Source organism: Bos grunniens, chromosome 24 (genome assembly GCF_055505025.1).
Source record: "Bos grunniens cultivar Pamir isolate PY7600 chromosome 24, Bosgru_T2T1.0, whole genome shotgun sequence".
Lineage (NCBI taxonomy): Eukaryota > Metazoa > Chordata > Mammalia > Artiodactyla > Bovidae > Bos > Bos grunniens.
In genome coordinates, this window is record NC_141188.1 from 51,766,780 (window position 1) to 51,783,795 (window position 17,016).

The 17,016-nt window shown below is 48.0% G+C and overlaps 1 protein-coding gene across 6 annotated transcripts in view; it reads left to right on the plus strand.

Annotated features, from left to right (window-relative positions):
- Positions 1–17,016, plus strand: part of MAPK4 (mitogen-activated protein kinase 4) — a 173,117-nt gene that overhangs the window by 106,971 nt on the left and 49,130 nt on the right. For 4 of the 6 annotated variants that reach the window (XM_086373513.1, XM_086373511.1, XM_086373510.1 and 1 more), the window contains one exon: positions 3,168–4,619. In XM_086373513.1, the coding sequence (XP_086229639.1) occupies positions 4,074–4,619 (546 nt within the window). In that variant the 5' untranslated portion in view covers positions 3,168–4,073. The remainder of the gene's footprint in view (positions 1–3,167; positions 4,620–17,016) is intronic. The other 2 variants (XM_086373514.1, XM_086373515.1) reach the window with 2 other exon arrangements.

The window sequence follows — 17,016 nt, forward strand, 5'->3', positions numbered from 1 at the left end:
CTGGTTTGTGTGGAAATGCTAAGAGAGGCAGCATCTAAGTTCAGAAATATTGGTTTGTCTGAGCAGCTGAGGCTTGTGTGAAGAGTCCTGTTGCAGTGAACACGTTGCATTGGGGCAGCCACGGAAGGGAGGGCAGGCTGGCTGTCTCGGGAAGTTGGCCATTGCGGCTTTGTAGATGTAACAAATGGACCGAAAGTAACTCCAATCCATTATGTTCTAAGTGCTGCTTTGTGTCCTGGACTTGAAGCTTAAAGTCAAGTTGAGAGATGGACATGTATAAAAAGTTAAATAACAGCCCAGATTAGTATATGGCATATGTCAAATAAAGTATATACACACGAATGTACAGGAGTTCAGGAAAGATTGGAATGTCACTGAAGACACTTCAGGGAGGAAGTGAGACTTCATCTGGATTCAGAATGATGGACAGGGTTTCAACAAGTGGGCAGGAAGCAGAACATTTCGGGAACAGGGAAGATGCAAGCAAAGAAGCAAGGCAGGAGTTAAAAGAGTGTGTTTAGAGGCTATGAGAACAGTGCAGTAGCTGGAATAGAGCCTTCCCAAGGTGAAGAGGTACCTGCCAATAGTTTGTTGAGCAGACCACTCACACACAAACACACACACACACGACAGCCCCTCTGCCTGTGAGAGGAAGAAGAAAGAGTTTTAAAAATAAATAAAGTCCCTCTTAATTATCCACAGATTATCTGCACTGCAGCTGATCTGGAACAAATCCTGCCTGCAGCTTGCTGGTGATGTCATCTCCCTGTTTAGGTGCTCATTCCCGTCTCTGTTTACCGCCCAGTGGGAGCCAGAAAGGGAAGAAGCCTTCAGCATCTCCCCTCATAAAGCAAAATATACAATTGCCTCTGTTTGCTTTGCCCTTGGGAACCAGGCCAAGTATGTGGGTGGAAAGTGAAAGGAGTTCCAGTTTAGTTTCTATTCCCTGACTTGGGCAGCAGGAATTGGAGGAGGGATGGAATGGGGCCCCAGGTGGTTCTTTTATTCCCCCGAATTAGGTGACCAAGTGGACTTCACTGCACAGGCCACAGATTGACTCAGTGGGTGGTCTAGCACTGTCTCTAACTGGCTTGGAATCTTCAAAGTGAATGGTGTTTATCAATTCCTCAAGTGTTTATTGACCCTGTCTGTGCTAGAAGCACTAAGCTGGTGTTCTTTGAGCCCCAGTGCCCTTATCTCCAAAGTGGGAACTCGGACTAGAATTGCAGTCTCTCAGTGGAGATGCTCATCAGGATGGTTAGCAAATCCAACTCTGCCCATTAAAGGCCTGTAGTGACTCCTTGTCAGAATAGCCAAAGAAGGCAGGACCACCCTCAGTTAAGGACCACTGGACTTGTTTGCTACAGTTGCTTCCCAATCTGAAATTCTGATTATTTTGTGGCTGGGCCCAATAAAAACATGTACAGTAGAATTACTGAAGGTTGATGAAACATCAGAATAGCAGGTACATCTTATGCAAGTAAAGGGAATTTTTAAGACTAGCAGCAACAGATAATATCTGTTGAGCAATTATTATGTTTCAGATTCTTGGCAAATTCCTTTCATTAGAAGTCTTTAGAGAGCATTTCGGAGAAGGCAATGGCACCCCACTCCAGTACTCTTGCCTGGAAAATCCCATGGACGGAGGAGCCTGGTAGGCTGCAGTCCATGGGGTCTAAGAGTTGGACACAACTGAGCGACTTCACTTTCACTTTTCACTTTCCTGCATTGGAGAAGGAAATGGCAACCCACTCCAATGTTCTTGCCTGGAGAATCCCAGGGACAGGGGAGCCTGGTGGGCTGCCGTCTATGGGGTCGCACAGAGTCGGACACGACTGAAGCGACTTAGCAGCAGCAGCAGCAGCAGCAGCAGAGAGCATTTGATTGTTTACCATTTCAGATCACTTGTGTCCTCTAATTTGTCCTCTTAATTTTAGAGCATTGAGTTGACAATTGTCTTGCTTCATTTACCATCTGCAAAGTTCAGATGTGTACGTAGCCCTATAGGGGACCCTACAGTATGAAGAGAATGAAGCAGCAGCCCTGGCTAGATTCACTCTTCTGCACAGGATACAGTATTTGTTCTCTGTATATGTGTAGATTTAACAAACTTAGGAAACCTGTGACTCCCTAAGAAACTATAATATTGTCTTTTCTTCAGAGATCTGAATTGCTATTTTTGCCATTTTTTTTTTCCTCCCCAGTGAAGTCCTTTGCCTGCAATTTGAGTCAGGAACCACCAGGGGGCAATCAGGATATGATCTGACTCATTGTTTTCAAGAATTGCTGCTGTTGCTGCTGCTAAGTTGCTTCAGTCGTGTCCGACTCTGTGTGACCCCATACGGCAGCCCACTAGGCTCCCCCGTCCCTGGGATTCTCCAGGCAAGAACACTGGAGTGGGTTGCCATTTCCTTCTCCGTTGCATGAAAGTGAAAAGTGAAAGTGAAGTCATTCAGTCGTGTCCGACTCTTCTCGACCCCTTAGAGCGAGGTCCCCATTATCAGAAAGAATACAGTTCATCGTGCCAATGCTACTGTCCTGCTAAGAAGCCTATGTCCTGTTTTGCTGTGCAGAAAGTTCCTTGTCTAGGGTGGCAATAAAATTTCCTTATAGTTTGTATGTATGCATTCATGTGCTATTACATGGAAAGAAAGAGATACAAATAATTAAATCTGTGTTTAGCAAATTCTCTCAAAATATTCAAAGACATTTGCAAAAGAAGGAAGAAAAGGGGTCCAAGTAGAAAAACAAATTTATTGATCCCTTATTTTCCGTCTGCAATGAGTTCCTTTTTACTGTTACCCTTCTCCGCTAGTGCTGCTCTGTGTGTTTGGAGGGCATAATGAATGATTTTTGCAAAAGTCAGAGCTGATCACTGCCACCCACAGCTTGTGCATGTTAACCTTAGGGGAGAAGGCATTTACATTAAAGGCACACTAGCTGATGATCTTATCAAATCAATCCATCTTCTCTCTCTTCCAGGGGAGCGTTGCACACAGCAGGCTGGGTGGCTTGGGCAGTGCAAAGCCTGGAATCCCCTGAGCAAGCAATGTTTCAGCTGGCTGGACAGATCAAATAACACTTGGGCTGGTTAACAAAAGGCACCCAAGTGGGAAGGTGTTGGAAGCCGAAGTGTGGAAATTTACCCAACATTGTCTCTTTGACAGGGAAGGAGACTCGGTCTGAAAGATGCTGCATTCCTGCCAGCCTCTCTGGGTCCAGCAGAACACAATCTCCTTCACGGTGATGTGGATGAGGGGGTGACAGAGGACACTGCCTGCCTCTGAAGTCTCCGGAGGATCCAGGCCAGGCAGGTGAGACCCAGGTCTGGGACTTCAGGTGCAGTTTGGTGTAGAGTTCATGAAAGGTGCTTGAATTTCTCCAGCTTTCTTCACCAACATTCAACAGACTGGTTTGGGTTTCAGAATCTGAGAGGAGCTGGTAGAAAGGAACGCTGGCAGAGGTACAGAGAAGTCCCTACAAGCCTCTCAATCCACTGTTGGGACCCCTTCATACTGCTTGGGACTGGGAGGGCAGCTGCCAGAGGCTCCCAGGCTGCCAGAGGCTGTGATACCACTAGACTTTGGACCTTCAAAAGGAAAGGAACATAGCTCAGCAACGGCTGCACATTTGAGCCAGAAGGAACCTCTTATAACAAAGGATTTAAACGGGAGAGTTTCTGCATCTGTACTTTGTGGTCCATCATGAGAGAAAACTTTCCATTCACATAGATAATGGGACTGGGTTTTCTTTCCAAAATACTGTATTTGAAAGAATCATGAGCCATTCTAAGCTTCCAGGGAGGCTCAGGGCACATAGGAGTTGGTGGACAGCCTTCCCAGGGCAAGGCTAAGGGGACAGCCTGAGCCTCCAACTTCTGCAGCTCAGTGGGTATGGACAGATGCCACTCTTGTCTCCAGAGAGCCGGTGGCAGTGACATCACCAGGAGAAAAGGCATCCTTCAGCCTTGGGACTTGACAGAATGAGGAGGGCTGGGGAAGCCAGGAGCTGGGACTTGGTCTTTCCTGACTGCCCCTCTGTCCCACGGGCAGCGCCTGACCACTGAGCCAACCATGGCCGAGAAGGGCGGCTGCCTCGCCAGCGTCTATGGCTATGACCTGGGCGGGCGCTTCATTGACTTCCAGCCCCTGGGTTTCGGCGTCAACGGGCTGGTGCTGTCGGCCGTGGACAGCAGGGCCCGCCGGAAGGTGGCGGTGAAGAAGATCACCCTGAGTGACGCCCGCAGCAGGAAGCACGCGCTCCGGGAGATCAAGATTATCCAGCGCCTGGACCACGACAACATCGTGAAGGTGTACGAGGTGCTGGGGCCCCAGGGCACCGACCTGCAGGGCGAGCTCTTCAAGTTCAGCGTGGCCTACATCGTCCAGGAGTACATGGAGACCGACCTGGCACGCCTGCTGGAGCAGGGCACGCTGACCGAGGAGCACGCCAAGCTGTTCATGTACCAGCTGCTCCGGGGGCTCAAGTACATCCACTCTGCCAACGTGCTGCACCGGGACCTGAAGCCCGCCAACATCTTCATCAGCACCGAGGACCTCGTGCTCAAGATTGGGGATTTTGGGTTGGCAAGGATCGTTGATCAGCACTATTCACACAAGGTATGTCTGGCTGGAATGACTGAGACAGGCGGTCCTTGGAATCCTCAAGAACGCTCGGTGTTCGAGAGGGTATTCCTAGCCCAGTGGAATCAGAGGACTGGGCTCAGTACTTAGGGGGAAGCTGGAGGGTGCGAGAAAGAGGGGAGGTCCGGTTCTTAGTCTTGCCTCTGCCACGTGGCCATGACCAATGATTCATGGCTCTACAGGAGGCGGTTGGATTAGATGATCCAGTTCTAAACTCTGTGGCTTTATAATTGTGCAGCTGGGGAGCTCCCCCAGTGGTCTAGTGGTTAGGATTCCAAGCTTTTACTGCCGCAGCCTGGGTTCAATCCCTGGCTGAACTAGGATCCTGTAAGCTGTGTAGCACAGCCAAAAAAAAAAATGTGCTGCTGGTGAATTTGCCTCTGGCACCGTTTTATCCCTGCCATCCGCCTAACCTCCTCCCCTCCCTACCCTCTACTCAGGACTCCCCGGAGGCCTCCCAGGATTTGAGTCTTACTCTCTGGCTCATCTTGCCTCCTCCTTCCATCAAAGTTGCCCCACTCTGTGTTCCATTCTCTCTGTGGACAGTGGCACAAACGGTGAATCTGATAAACTCATTCTCGGCATACCTTATCCAGCTAGGGGCTCAGCTCTCCCAGGTCCCGTGATGCCTTGGGCCCGCAGTGTGATGTTGAAGCCACAGGGTCCGGTTGGTGCTGAGACCCCACATGGTGGTCAGCTAAACACACCAGCAGCTGCAGAGATCAGAGCTGCCCCAGCCACACTGACACTCGTTCTCAAGGCCCCTGACTTCTTCTTACCTAATCCACTGGGCCCTTCAGAAGCTAGGAGTTCTCTGAAGTTCTGTTCTCCTTACCCCAGTTCCTCTGACTTTAGGGGAGCCTCTGAGCATCTCAGGCAGGCACCCCTCAACAGAGCTGTGGGGTGGCTGTGACTTCCGGCCTCCTGCCAAAACTTGTGGATCATGAATTTTTACTACTGGATTAGCCAAAAAGTTCGTCCCAATTTGCAGAAACACCCAAATGAAGTTTCTGGCCAACCCAAGAGAATAAGTGCATTCCTCAGGAGATGGGTGCATCATAACCTGTTACCAGCCACAGGGCTGGGGTGGGCAATGAGTGGGAAGGGCATCTCTGACCTTGAACGTGTTCCGGCCTTCTCTCTGAGGCCCCGTTCCTCTGCTCTCCCTTGCCACCCTATCTGCCTCCAGCCAGGTCACAGACACTGAGAAAAGGTGCTGACCTGCCTGGCACAGCGGCAGTGGGGTGGCGGGGGGAGGGGGCTGGGGGGCAGGGCTCCCTGTCCCACCCTCCCTGGCTGGATCCTGGGATCCAGCTCAGATTTCAGACCTTGCATCAGCCCAGCTGGCTCTCGTTGCCTGGTGCCGCCTGAACCACGAGCTTGCCCTCTGTCCCCACTCCTGCAGCCAGGCCATCTGTCAAACCTGACAGCCGAGTCTGTAGGAAGGAATGTCCACGGTAAAAAAAAAAAAAAAAAAAATCCCATGCCCTTCTGTCTTCCTAATTCCCTGTGCTGGTTCTCTTTTCTTCAAAGGAGCAGTGATTCCAAACAATTGAACTGAAGGTTTTAACCCAAATCTGCCCTTATTTGGTAAAAAGGACCAGAGAATCCGTGATACTGTTATTTCTGGGATGCACAAAACCACTTTCTGAATTGGAATAAACCAGGACGTTTGGAAATAATAAAAGGAGCTTTTCTTCGATGCAAGTGAAGTGCTATTATGGGAACAGGCGCAGAACAGCACATGGTGGGGGCTTTCAGGAAAATGAGGGCAGGGGGTTGTTGGGGCAAGCAGTGTCTGTGGCAGTGATTCCTAAGGAGGTGTGAGGAGGTGATGCTGTGATGGAGACGGAGACCCGGGCTCCCTTCTGGGGATGCTGCCTGGGACACAGTCACCCCCGGGAGCCTCTATTTCCCCATCTTTGATAAGGGTGATCGTATGTGCTCTGCCTGCCCCCCTAGATCGAGGTTATGAATCAAAATGGAACATAAAAGCAAAGCCCCTTAGAAAGTAGTAAGGAACACCCCCCCCCACCCCATCCTGCTCAGAGTGCTGGCTGAGTACACGGGGCCTGGGAGCTACACTGGGAGCCATGGAGGAGCCTCAGGTTCATTGACCACCAACGCTGGCCGTGCGCCTGTCCCTCAGGGGTGGGAAGCCACCGTCTCTCTGGTCGGGACTTTCATTTTCCTGATGCAGAGGAATTTAGATGCTCTGACTTGCTCTTCTGTGGGCTCTCTTCAATAAAATTAACTGTGGGAGGTTTAAAAGAAAAAAAAAATCATGGAGCCAGTGACAGGCCCAGTAGGAGCTGACATCAGCCCTGGGTTTGGCGGGCGTCCCCACCCCCGTCGGCCTCCTCCTCGTATGCTCTCTGCTTTTAGCTTCCTCCCTGCTCTTCCCCAAGTGATGACGAAAGCTTTATATTCAGTGCCTTTATCTGATTGCATTTAAATCAGTTCTCATTTAATTCTCATAATGCCGTGAGGCACTTTGGGCAAATGGTCCATTTTAAGATGGAGAGAACTGGCTTTCTCAAGATTACTTGGCTGACTGCAGCAGAAGGGACACAAGAATTTGGCCTTCTAGCATCTTGATGAATGGTCTTCCCATGCGCCATTTCCTCCATGGAGGCTGTCTGGGTCTTTGCTTCCTTTGAATTCCCCGCCCCCCATAACCTGGATCTTCTAGCACCCACCATTGACTGCTTTATGGTATTTCTGCCACTGTCTTCTGTGTTCTTAGGCTAAGAGCTCCGTGGTTCTTGACGGCTGTATCACGTTCATATCAGTTTCCTCCAGGGAGTCTAATCCTGTACCCGAGACATGGCCCAGGTGATTGTGTTGACTGTCGTGAACAAACAGAAGAATTGTCATGGGCCAGCATGTTGCAGATGGCAAGCTTTGGGGTCATTGATTCCATGTGCTTAGACAGTTTGACTCTCAGAGAGAGAGCATGGCATTCTTCCAGCCAACGGAAGTCAGAAGTAGGCACCTGGTCTCCCCAGTGTGTTTAGAGGACGATTGCCTTCATGTGAGCGGCTCTAAACTTGACCCCTCTGAAAGCTTCAAGGATCCTACGCTTGCCCCGAAGAAGCTCATGCACATTTGGGCTGCAGCCAGTGCCTTTGTGTGGGTTACAGCCCAGGGTCAGGGACAGGCTTTGTGATCTGACGGCGGGGTAGGAAGTGGGGGGAGGAGCTGGACATGGATGCAGCAGCTGGTCCTCCTTGTCCTTATTGTAACTCTGTCCTGAGTGGACAGCAAGTCTCCTTCCCGTACACATCCCCCCTCGTCTAGCACAGGGCCTGGCCCAGGGAAGGTGTCCATTGTGTTTGTCTCATGGAGGAAAAGGCCTTCTCTTCTCTAATGGGTATCTGACCCCTTTGGAGCATCAAGTTACAGTCAGCAAACATTATGGGCACGTGACCCCCTCCCACACCACCTCAAGGGTCTTTGATTTTGCAAGGCAGAGGGCAACTAGAGGCCCTGGTTGATCCACACCGACAGTAGAATGTGGCAGTGGGTAGCAATAGGGGTACTGTGGCGGCTCTCACTCATCAGACACGGCATGGGGGACCCCTGGTTTCTCTGTGTCATTCACCATGTGACCTCAATTCCTTTACCTTGTGTAGGTCATTCCCAGAATAAGAGATCTATAAGGAGACCTCCCAATCACCTGGTCCATTTCTTCCATCTGACAGATGGAAATACTGAGGTCTAGGAAAGAGATCTGTTTAAGACCACACAAGGATTGGCTGAGCCTAGAGTACCATGTCCACTGTTTTTTTCTGAGCTCCTTCTCAACTGTCTGATCTATCAAATGGGGCCATCATTCCCCTTCTGCTTATTTCATAGGATCCTTGTTAGCATCAGTGAAAGCAGGGATGTCAAAGGCTTTCCTGATGCGCGAAAGGCTAAATCACTAACAACCGCTTGCCCAGTAGATGCCGTGGTAACACCAGGCAGACACCCTACGTCAGTTTCCCCTCCACCGACATATGGACCCACGGACAGGGGGGCCTGGCATGCTGCAGTCCACGGGGTGGCAAAGAGTCAGACATGACTGAGCCACTGAACAGCCTGACGTGATGGCCGAAGGGCAAGCCAGGAGGCCCCACCTCCTGAGGGCGGCTGCCGGCCTGTGTTCTTGTCATGAACCCTTTTCTGCCCGCCTCCTCGGCAGGCCTGCTAATTAGTTCCTTGTGTGTGTCAAGAGGAGGCAGCTGGAAGAGCATGTTTCCCTTTGAATTTATCCTATTAGGGAGTAGATGAGCTCAAAAGAGGGAAAAAACGTAGTTTAAGACTTCACTAAGTTCTGTGTAAATTCTGAGAAATGTCAGGAGCCCCCAGGAGAGGGTGCTGAAGGCTGAACAGGGCACTGACAGCCTGAGTAGCTGTGTGAACATGTCCCTCCAGGCAGGGGCCTGGGAGAGGGAACCATCTTTTGTCCTTGCTGGGGGCTGCCAGCGGACCTGCCTTTCCTGGAAGCGGTAAGCAGAGAAAACTGCAAAGGAAAGAAAGCAAGAGGAAGAGGCCCATAGCATGTGTCTTGGTGGATCATTCAAGCAAGTCCAAGTTTTCTGCCAGGCTGGCCTGCCTTTGGGTCCTTACCCCTTCCTATTGGGTTGGCCAGAAGGTTCTTAAGATCCAGACAGTTCCATAGGATGTTATGGAAAAACCTGGGCTTTCTGGCCAACCCAATACTTCAGAACTGTCCATCTTCTTACCTTATAATTCATGATCGGAATGTTCTCACACTCTGCCTCTGCATCTCATGAAGATTTCCTTAGAAATCAACTAGTACCATCATCCTCAAAGCGTGGCTCCGGACCAGCAGCATCAGCCTTACCTGGGCACTTGTTAGAGATGCAGGTTCTCGGTTCCCATCTCAGACCTACGGGATCAGAAACTCAGCGTGGGGGCCCAGCAAGCTGCGGTTCAACATGCCTCCAGGTGATTCTCACGCGGGTGAACTGTTAAGCATCACTGATCTGAAGATGTGGAGTAGCTTGTCTGTGAGCAAGCTACTTTTATTTTGTGAGTGTTCCTTTTAGTTTTTTCTTGAATACTTGCTATTTATTTGGTTATGTCGAGTCTCGGTTGGGGCGCGGAATCGTCACTGCATCACGTGGGGTCTTTTGTTGTGCTGCACCGACTCTCTAGTTGAGCTATGAGCTCAGTAGTTGTGAAGTGAGAGCTTAGTTGCTCCAAGGCACGTGCGATCTTATTTCCCCAACCAGGGATCGAACCCATGTCTCCTCCATTGCAAGGTGGATTTGTAACCACTGGACCACCAAAGAAGTCCCCAGAAAGTGGACACTCCTGGTGTATCTGCTGATGTGTGCAGTTGAGGTTCTCAAACTTGAGCTCAATGAAGAAGGCTAAGAACTCCTCGCAGGTAACATAGGTGTGTTTGAAGTAGGTACCTTAACCAAAAGGGGTACTTAATGGTGGCGATAACAGGCACTGTGATGGGGAATTATGAAGATGGTTTTAGGCAGGATGACTTTTAAGGCTTTAGTCACATCACTTGGAAACCGCCTGGTCCACCATCCCTTGAGCTTGGTGGAAAACTGCACAAAAACAGTCCATCAGGAGTGCTGGTTCTGTTTAGGTTTGACTTTAACAAGAGTTAGGTGATTCTGGGGCTTCCCAGGTGGCTCAGTGGTAAAGAATCTGCCTGCCAAGCAGGAGACATGGGTTTGATCCTTGGGTCAGGAAGATCCCCTAGAGAAGGAAGTGGTATGACACTCCAGTATTCTTTCCTGGAAAATCCCATGGACAGAGGAGCCTGTCTGGCTACAGTCCATAGGGTCGCAAAGAGTCAGACAGACTTGCAAAAAAACAACAAGGTGATACAAGAAATGATTTTAGAAAACATGCTTTTTATCCTGGTGTAAACTACCTCACTAGATGTTATTTAAAGACAAGACATTGCTTTCACAGTTCAGCGAGACTGATTGAGGGCTCAGCAAATTACTGCAGTTTGTTAAGACTTGTGGTTCAAGGTCCCAAAGGAGGCGAAGAGGTACATGATGGAAAATGTATCAGGCAGCTTCCAAAGGCTGTGCATAGAACTTTGATTAGCTGTGTTTTTGCTGGTGAGATTGTGTTGATCTACCACACCTCCTCCTCCTCTGGGCCACTCTGCCTGCCTTTGATGGCTTCTTGTCTGTCTAGGCCAAGATAACCCTCCTCTGCCTGCCTAGGCAGACACACAGATTCCTTTGAACCTGAACCTAGGAGGAGAAATGTCCATTTCTGTGGCTGAAATAGAGTCTTTGTCGCTGATCAAGAGACTGTCCATTTGTTCTTCTGTGTGCCTTTATTTTGCATGGCCTCCACCTTGAAGATGCAGATATGTAGGTGCAGGAAGGGAGGAGGGGCTTGCCTGGCATCCCAGAAAAGGACCGGGGTCCACAGTGCAGGCACTGGGAGGGGCCAGCCACTCCTGAGGTCCAAGGTTTCATGAGAAAGTGGACTCATTGAAGGACAACTTGCTGGGGGCCCAGCTAGAAGTTCTTAAGCTGCTAAGAACATTATTCTCAATCAGTGGAGGTGAAAAGGTTTATTTAAAAGGCTATGAAATATCACATTTTAAAATGGAAAACTATGACCTAGGGGATTAGAACAGAGGTTGTTCTAGAGTCAAGTGTCCCTGAAACCTCAGGCTGACCTGGGAAAGTTCATTTTGGTGGCTTTCAGAGCTTCCCTGGTTCCTACTGCACACCCCCCGCCCCCGCCCCTGGCCCCAGGAGCAGAGTCTTCATTCTGTCCCTAGGCCTCCTCTGGTCCTTCTCTACCCACTGCCAGAGTCCTACACACAGGGAAGCAACCCCACTTAGCTCCAGTGGTGACATCGTAAACCTTTAATAACTGGCATGGCCCAAGCATCAACCAATTCGAAAGGAAGCTGGCAGAGTCCTGGAGGTGCCCTGCTTGCCAGAAGTTGATCCTTCATTGCTCCATCGTAGGGACATCTGGGAGTATCTGGGAATGAGGCCAAGGTGATGAGCGAGGGAACGGAGCTCGGAGCAGTGGCTACTTCCCAGCCAGTCTGCAGGTATTTCCTTACTGACAGCTGGCCTAACTGTACCAGTGCGTATCTGTCATCCTTTTCTGCCTTTCTCTGAATGTCAGAGTTCGTCCTTCCCATACACCTGGGTCTGGTTCTCCACTGGGGGGTGAATGGTTGATTAAATAGCGCAGAGAGATCACCACCTCCCTCCTTCCTGTCAACACCCGCCTACTCACTCACCTACTCACAATTAGAGCTGCCATCTCCTACGGTGAGCTCCAAAGCTCTAGGAGAATTCAAGAAGCAGGAAGTCAGCCTTCTTGCTAGGAATGCTAGAGAGTGGCTAGTATTTTATGTAGTTCAGGCTTTCTGGGGACAAATTCTTTTATCTAGAAAGTGTCTTTATTTCTCTCTCATTTAAAAAGTTTGTTTTCCCAGGACAGAAAGCTCTGAATCTATATTTTTCTCTTTCAGCACTTAAAAATGTCCATGCTTTATTTCCTATCCCTAATGTTTCTCAAGAGAAGGTCTTCATATGGATCATTGTTCCTCCATATGTAATGTATTTTTCTCTCTTAACTGCTTTCAAGATTCTTTCTTGATCTTTAACTTCCAGAAGCTTGATTGTGGTGTGCCCAGGTATGGTTTTCTTTGTACTTATCCCATTTAGATAATTCATTGAACTTCTCAGATACCTGTACTTTCCCCCACCATATTTGGGATATTTTCAGCAATCATTTTTTTCCTGTCCCCATTTTCTCTTCTCCTTCCAGGCTCTGATTATACGTGTGTTACTCAGCTTGGTATGTCGCAAAAGTTTGTCCTCCAATCTTTTTCCTCTTTTTCAGAATGGATAATATCTATGGTTCTGTCTTCAACTTCCTTGACCTTTTCTTCTGCCATCTTTAATTTGCTGTTAAGCTCATTGGATGAAGTTTTCATTTTGGATGCTGTACTTTCCTACAATTTCTATTTGCTTCTTTTTCATAGTTTCCACTTATATACTGGGATTTCCCCATCTTTTCACTCACTGAGATCATATTTTTCTTTACGTTCTTGAACATATAATACCTGCTTTAAAGTCTTTACTAATTTGAACATCTGGGACATCTCAGCATCTGTTTCCTATTGTTTTCCTTGAATTTGGGTCACTTTTCCTGCTCCTCCGCATTTCTAGTAATTTTTGGTTGGTTGTGGATATTACAGTTGCTACCCTGAAAGGAGCTTGAATTATACTGTTTTCCTTTAATAAGTGTTGAATTTTGTTCTGACGGGGAGTTAATTCACCCGTAGTGAATTATGGGATCCTTGATCCCACTGAGGCTTGGGTTCATGCTTCGACAGGGCAGGCCTAGCGTGGACCTGACTCCAGAATGTGATCCTTACTCCTGTGGTATGACCTTGCTGTTGTCTCACTTGAATGTCTGGAATGTGAATAAGGAGTTTCCTCCCTCTGGCTAGATTGAAACGCCTACGTTTCCAGGGTTTCTGCAACTTCTACTATCCGCGTTCTGCTCTAAGTTCCAAAGTAACTACTCTTCGCTAGATCTCACCCTGTGTATGGGCAGACCAGCCTTCGGCCAGAGATCTGTGGGGGATCTCCCCCCTCTACAAACTCCTGAGCATGTCCCCTATGAAGCTCCTTCCTCTCCAGTATCCTGCCCCACGGGCTCCAGTGCTTCTGTAGCTGCAGACCCCAGCCTCTAATTCCTCAACTCGGTAGGACAACTGTACTCTGCTTTATTCCCCCTTCCTGTGTGGTGGTTGGAAATCTACTCAGGCAGAGTGCCAGGTGAACACGAAGCTCACCTGATGTGTTTCTTTCCCTTTTTTCAGGGATCCTGTATAGCCTATTCAGTTCAGTCACTCAGTCGTGTCCAACTCTCTGCGACCCCATGGATTGCAGCACGCCAGGCTTCCAGTTAGTCCATCACTAACTCCTGGAGTTTACTCAAACTCATGTCCATTGAGTAGGTGATGCCATCCAACCATCTCATCCTCTGTCGTCCCCTTCTCCTCCCACCTTCAATCTTTCCCAGAATCAGGGTCTTTTCCAGTGAGTCAGTTCTTCCCATCAAGTGGTTAAAGTATTGGAGTTTCAGCTTCAGCATCAGTCCTTCCAATGAATATTCAGGACTAACTTCCTTTAGGATGGACTGGTTGGATCTCCTTGCAGTCCAAGGGACTCTATTGTTGAATCCCTAAAAACTGCTGTGTATATTTGTTTTATACTTGATTTCAGCAGGAGGGCAAATCCAGCACTGGTTACTCCATCATGATCAGAAATGGCCAGCCCTAACATTTAATGATGTAAGGCTCTGTGTGGCTGTGAATCTTTTAAAGCTAGCACACAAGCACCTTGGAGGAAGTGTTGATGACTTATATCTACATCCCTGTAGCATGCTTAATGATTGTTATTAAATGTAATGAAATGGAGAGTCTGGGAGATCAGTGTTGAATAATGTTTTCCTCCATCATTTTTGCTTAGGAGATGTGCTGGGAAGGGAACTCCTTCCAGATAGCATCTTCTGTTCCTTCAGTCATGGTGGGAAGGATCCCAATTGCTCCAGTACTGACTCCAGTCTCTCTACTTAGGGACTCCAAGGTTATAAATGTCTCAGGAACATGACACACTTATTCTATAGGCAGATATTCCTGTGTTTATAGTGAAGAAGGAGGATTAGAAAATTGGATCAAATCCTTTTTCATTTTCTCCTGAAATGTGATTTCTTTCTTCATCCTTTACCGTGGTAGTCTATTGAGAAGACAGCAGTATAGAAACAGAAGGCTCAAGGGGAGCATCAGATTGCTATGCCTACCCTTACATTCATGGGTAGCTTCTCAATCAGCACTACACTTGGAGCTGGGAGAGAACCAACTTTATCTGTAGCTTCATTTGCTGCCACCCAATTATCTTGTGCTGTATCACTGACTTCTCAGCATTTGCTGGAAAATACTTGGTGACAGGTCTAGTCCCCCACACTGTTCCCTCTGCTCCCACATACACCCCTAATTATCCCTGCAAACTCCACTCAAAAGCCCCAATTCTGTAAAGCTTCACCCAGCTCTCCAGGGAGTTAATCACACCTTCCTCTGGTTGTCCATAACAGTTAACCCCATGCCACTGTGATTATTTATCTAAAATGTTTATGATGATGCCTCTACCCTAATAGATAGTAGGGCCCTTAGGAAAGAGTATCTCATTCATCAGATGAATACGCTGAGGCACAGACAGTAACTTGTGCCAGGTCCCCCAGCTAGTAAATGGCAGAGTTGGGTTTAAAAGTTTCAAAGCCTAATAGAATAACCACCTCATGGTGCCTTCAGAGGTCATGCTTTATCCACTGAGCATACTGCCTTGTTGGCTATTTAGATGACAGTGTTTCCAAAGGTCATATATTCCGACTGTCCTTTCACTGACTGACCTACTTGTCACACCCTTTCCTAAAGTCTTCCAGAACAGATACCTTGTGGAGTCAGTGGGAACGTGACATCTCTGCTCCATAAATGACTCTCCGTTCATGTTGTTGGTATTTTGTTGTTGCTGTTCAGTCACTCAGTCGTGTCCGACTCTGCGACCCCATGGACTGCAGCATGCCACATTTCCCTGTCCTTCACCATCTCCTGGAGTTGGCTCAGATTCATGTCCATCGAGTCAGTGATGCCATCCAACCCTTCTCCCGCCTTCAATCTTTCCCAGCATCAGGGTCTTTTCCAATGAGTCAGCTCTTCGCATCAGGTGGCTAAAGTATTGGAGCTTCAGCATCAGTCCTTCAAATGAATATTCAGGACTGATTTCCTTTAGGATGGACTGGTTGGATCTCCTTGCAGTCCAAGGGACTCTCAAGAGTCTTCTCCAACACCACAGTTTGAAAGCATCAATTCTTCAGCGCTCAGCCTTCTTTATGGTCCAACTCTAACATCTGTACATGACTACTGGAAAAACTATAGCTTTGAAAAGATGGACCTTTGTTGACAAAGTGATGTCTCTGCTTTTTCATATGGTGTCTAGGTTGGTCATAGCTTTTCTTCTAAGGACCAAGTGTCTTTTAATTTCATGGCTGCCATCACCATCTGCAGTGATTTTGGAGCCAAATAAATAAAGTCTGTCACTGCTTCCATTGTTTCCCCATCTATTTGCCATGAAGTGATGGGACTGGATGCCATGATCTTAGTTTTTTGAATGTCAAGTTTTAAACAGCTTCTTCATTCTCCTCTTTCACCTTCACCAAGAGGCTCCTTAGCTCCTCTTCACTTTCTGCCATTAGAGAGGTGTCATCTGCATATCTGAGGTTATTGATATTTCTACCAGCAATCTTGATTCCAGCTTGTGCTTCCTCCAACCTGGAATTTCGCATGATGTACTCTGCATATAAGCTAAATAAGCAGGGTGACAATATACAGCCTTGCCGTACTCCTTTCCCAGTTTTGAGCCAGTCCATTATTCCATGTCCAGCTCTAACTGTTGCTCTTGACTTCCATACATGTTTCTCAGGAGGCAGCTAAGATGGTCTGGTATCCCCATCTCTTTAAGAATTGTCCACAGTTTGCTGTGATCCACATAGTCAAAGGCTTTAGTGTAGTCAGTGTATTTGTGCTGATACTCTGTGGGGCAGCCATGTCACTCTATTGGCTCATATTGAGGTTGTAGCCAACTAACTTCTAATAAGTTTGGTATTCCCTATTCACATTCATGGGCTTCCCTGGTGGCTTAGAGGGTAAAGCGTCTGCCTGCAATGTGGGAGACCCAGGTTTGATCCCGGGGTGGGGAAGATCCCCTGGAGAAGGAAATGGCAACCCACTCCAGTACTCTTGCCTGGAAAATCCCATGGATGGAGGAGCCTGGTAGGCTACAGTCCATGGGGTCGCAAAGAGTCAGACACGACTGAGCGACATGTATGTATGTTTGTTTGTTTATTCACATTTATATCATTGATTTTTAGCCCAAGTACAAAACTTTGCCTTTCTCCCTTCTCTCTCTTCTTGGCTTCCAGCAAATATTTCAGCCTGACAAGGTCTTTTGGCTCTTTGCTCTATCACATAATCTTATCCCATACAGCTTCATAATTCACAAGCCAATTTTCTATGACTTCACCCATATCACTGATTTTAAAATGTGTGAAGAGATTAGGTGAAAGGCTTAGTCTCATGGCCACCAGCTACTTCCTTCCAGGGTGACAGTGACCCTAAGCCAGAATACTTTGGGTTTAGCTGTCCAACCACTTGTGAATTTACATCATTTTATAGTGGTCTGACCCATGTTTCTTCACTGTCCACAAAGACATCCTGAGAGATTGAGCTAAATGCTTTGTTGAGATTCAGGGACATTGTCTATAGTATCCTCTCATTCTA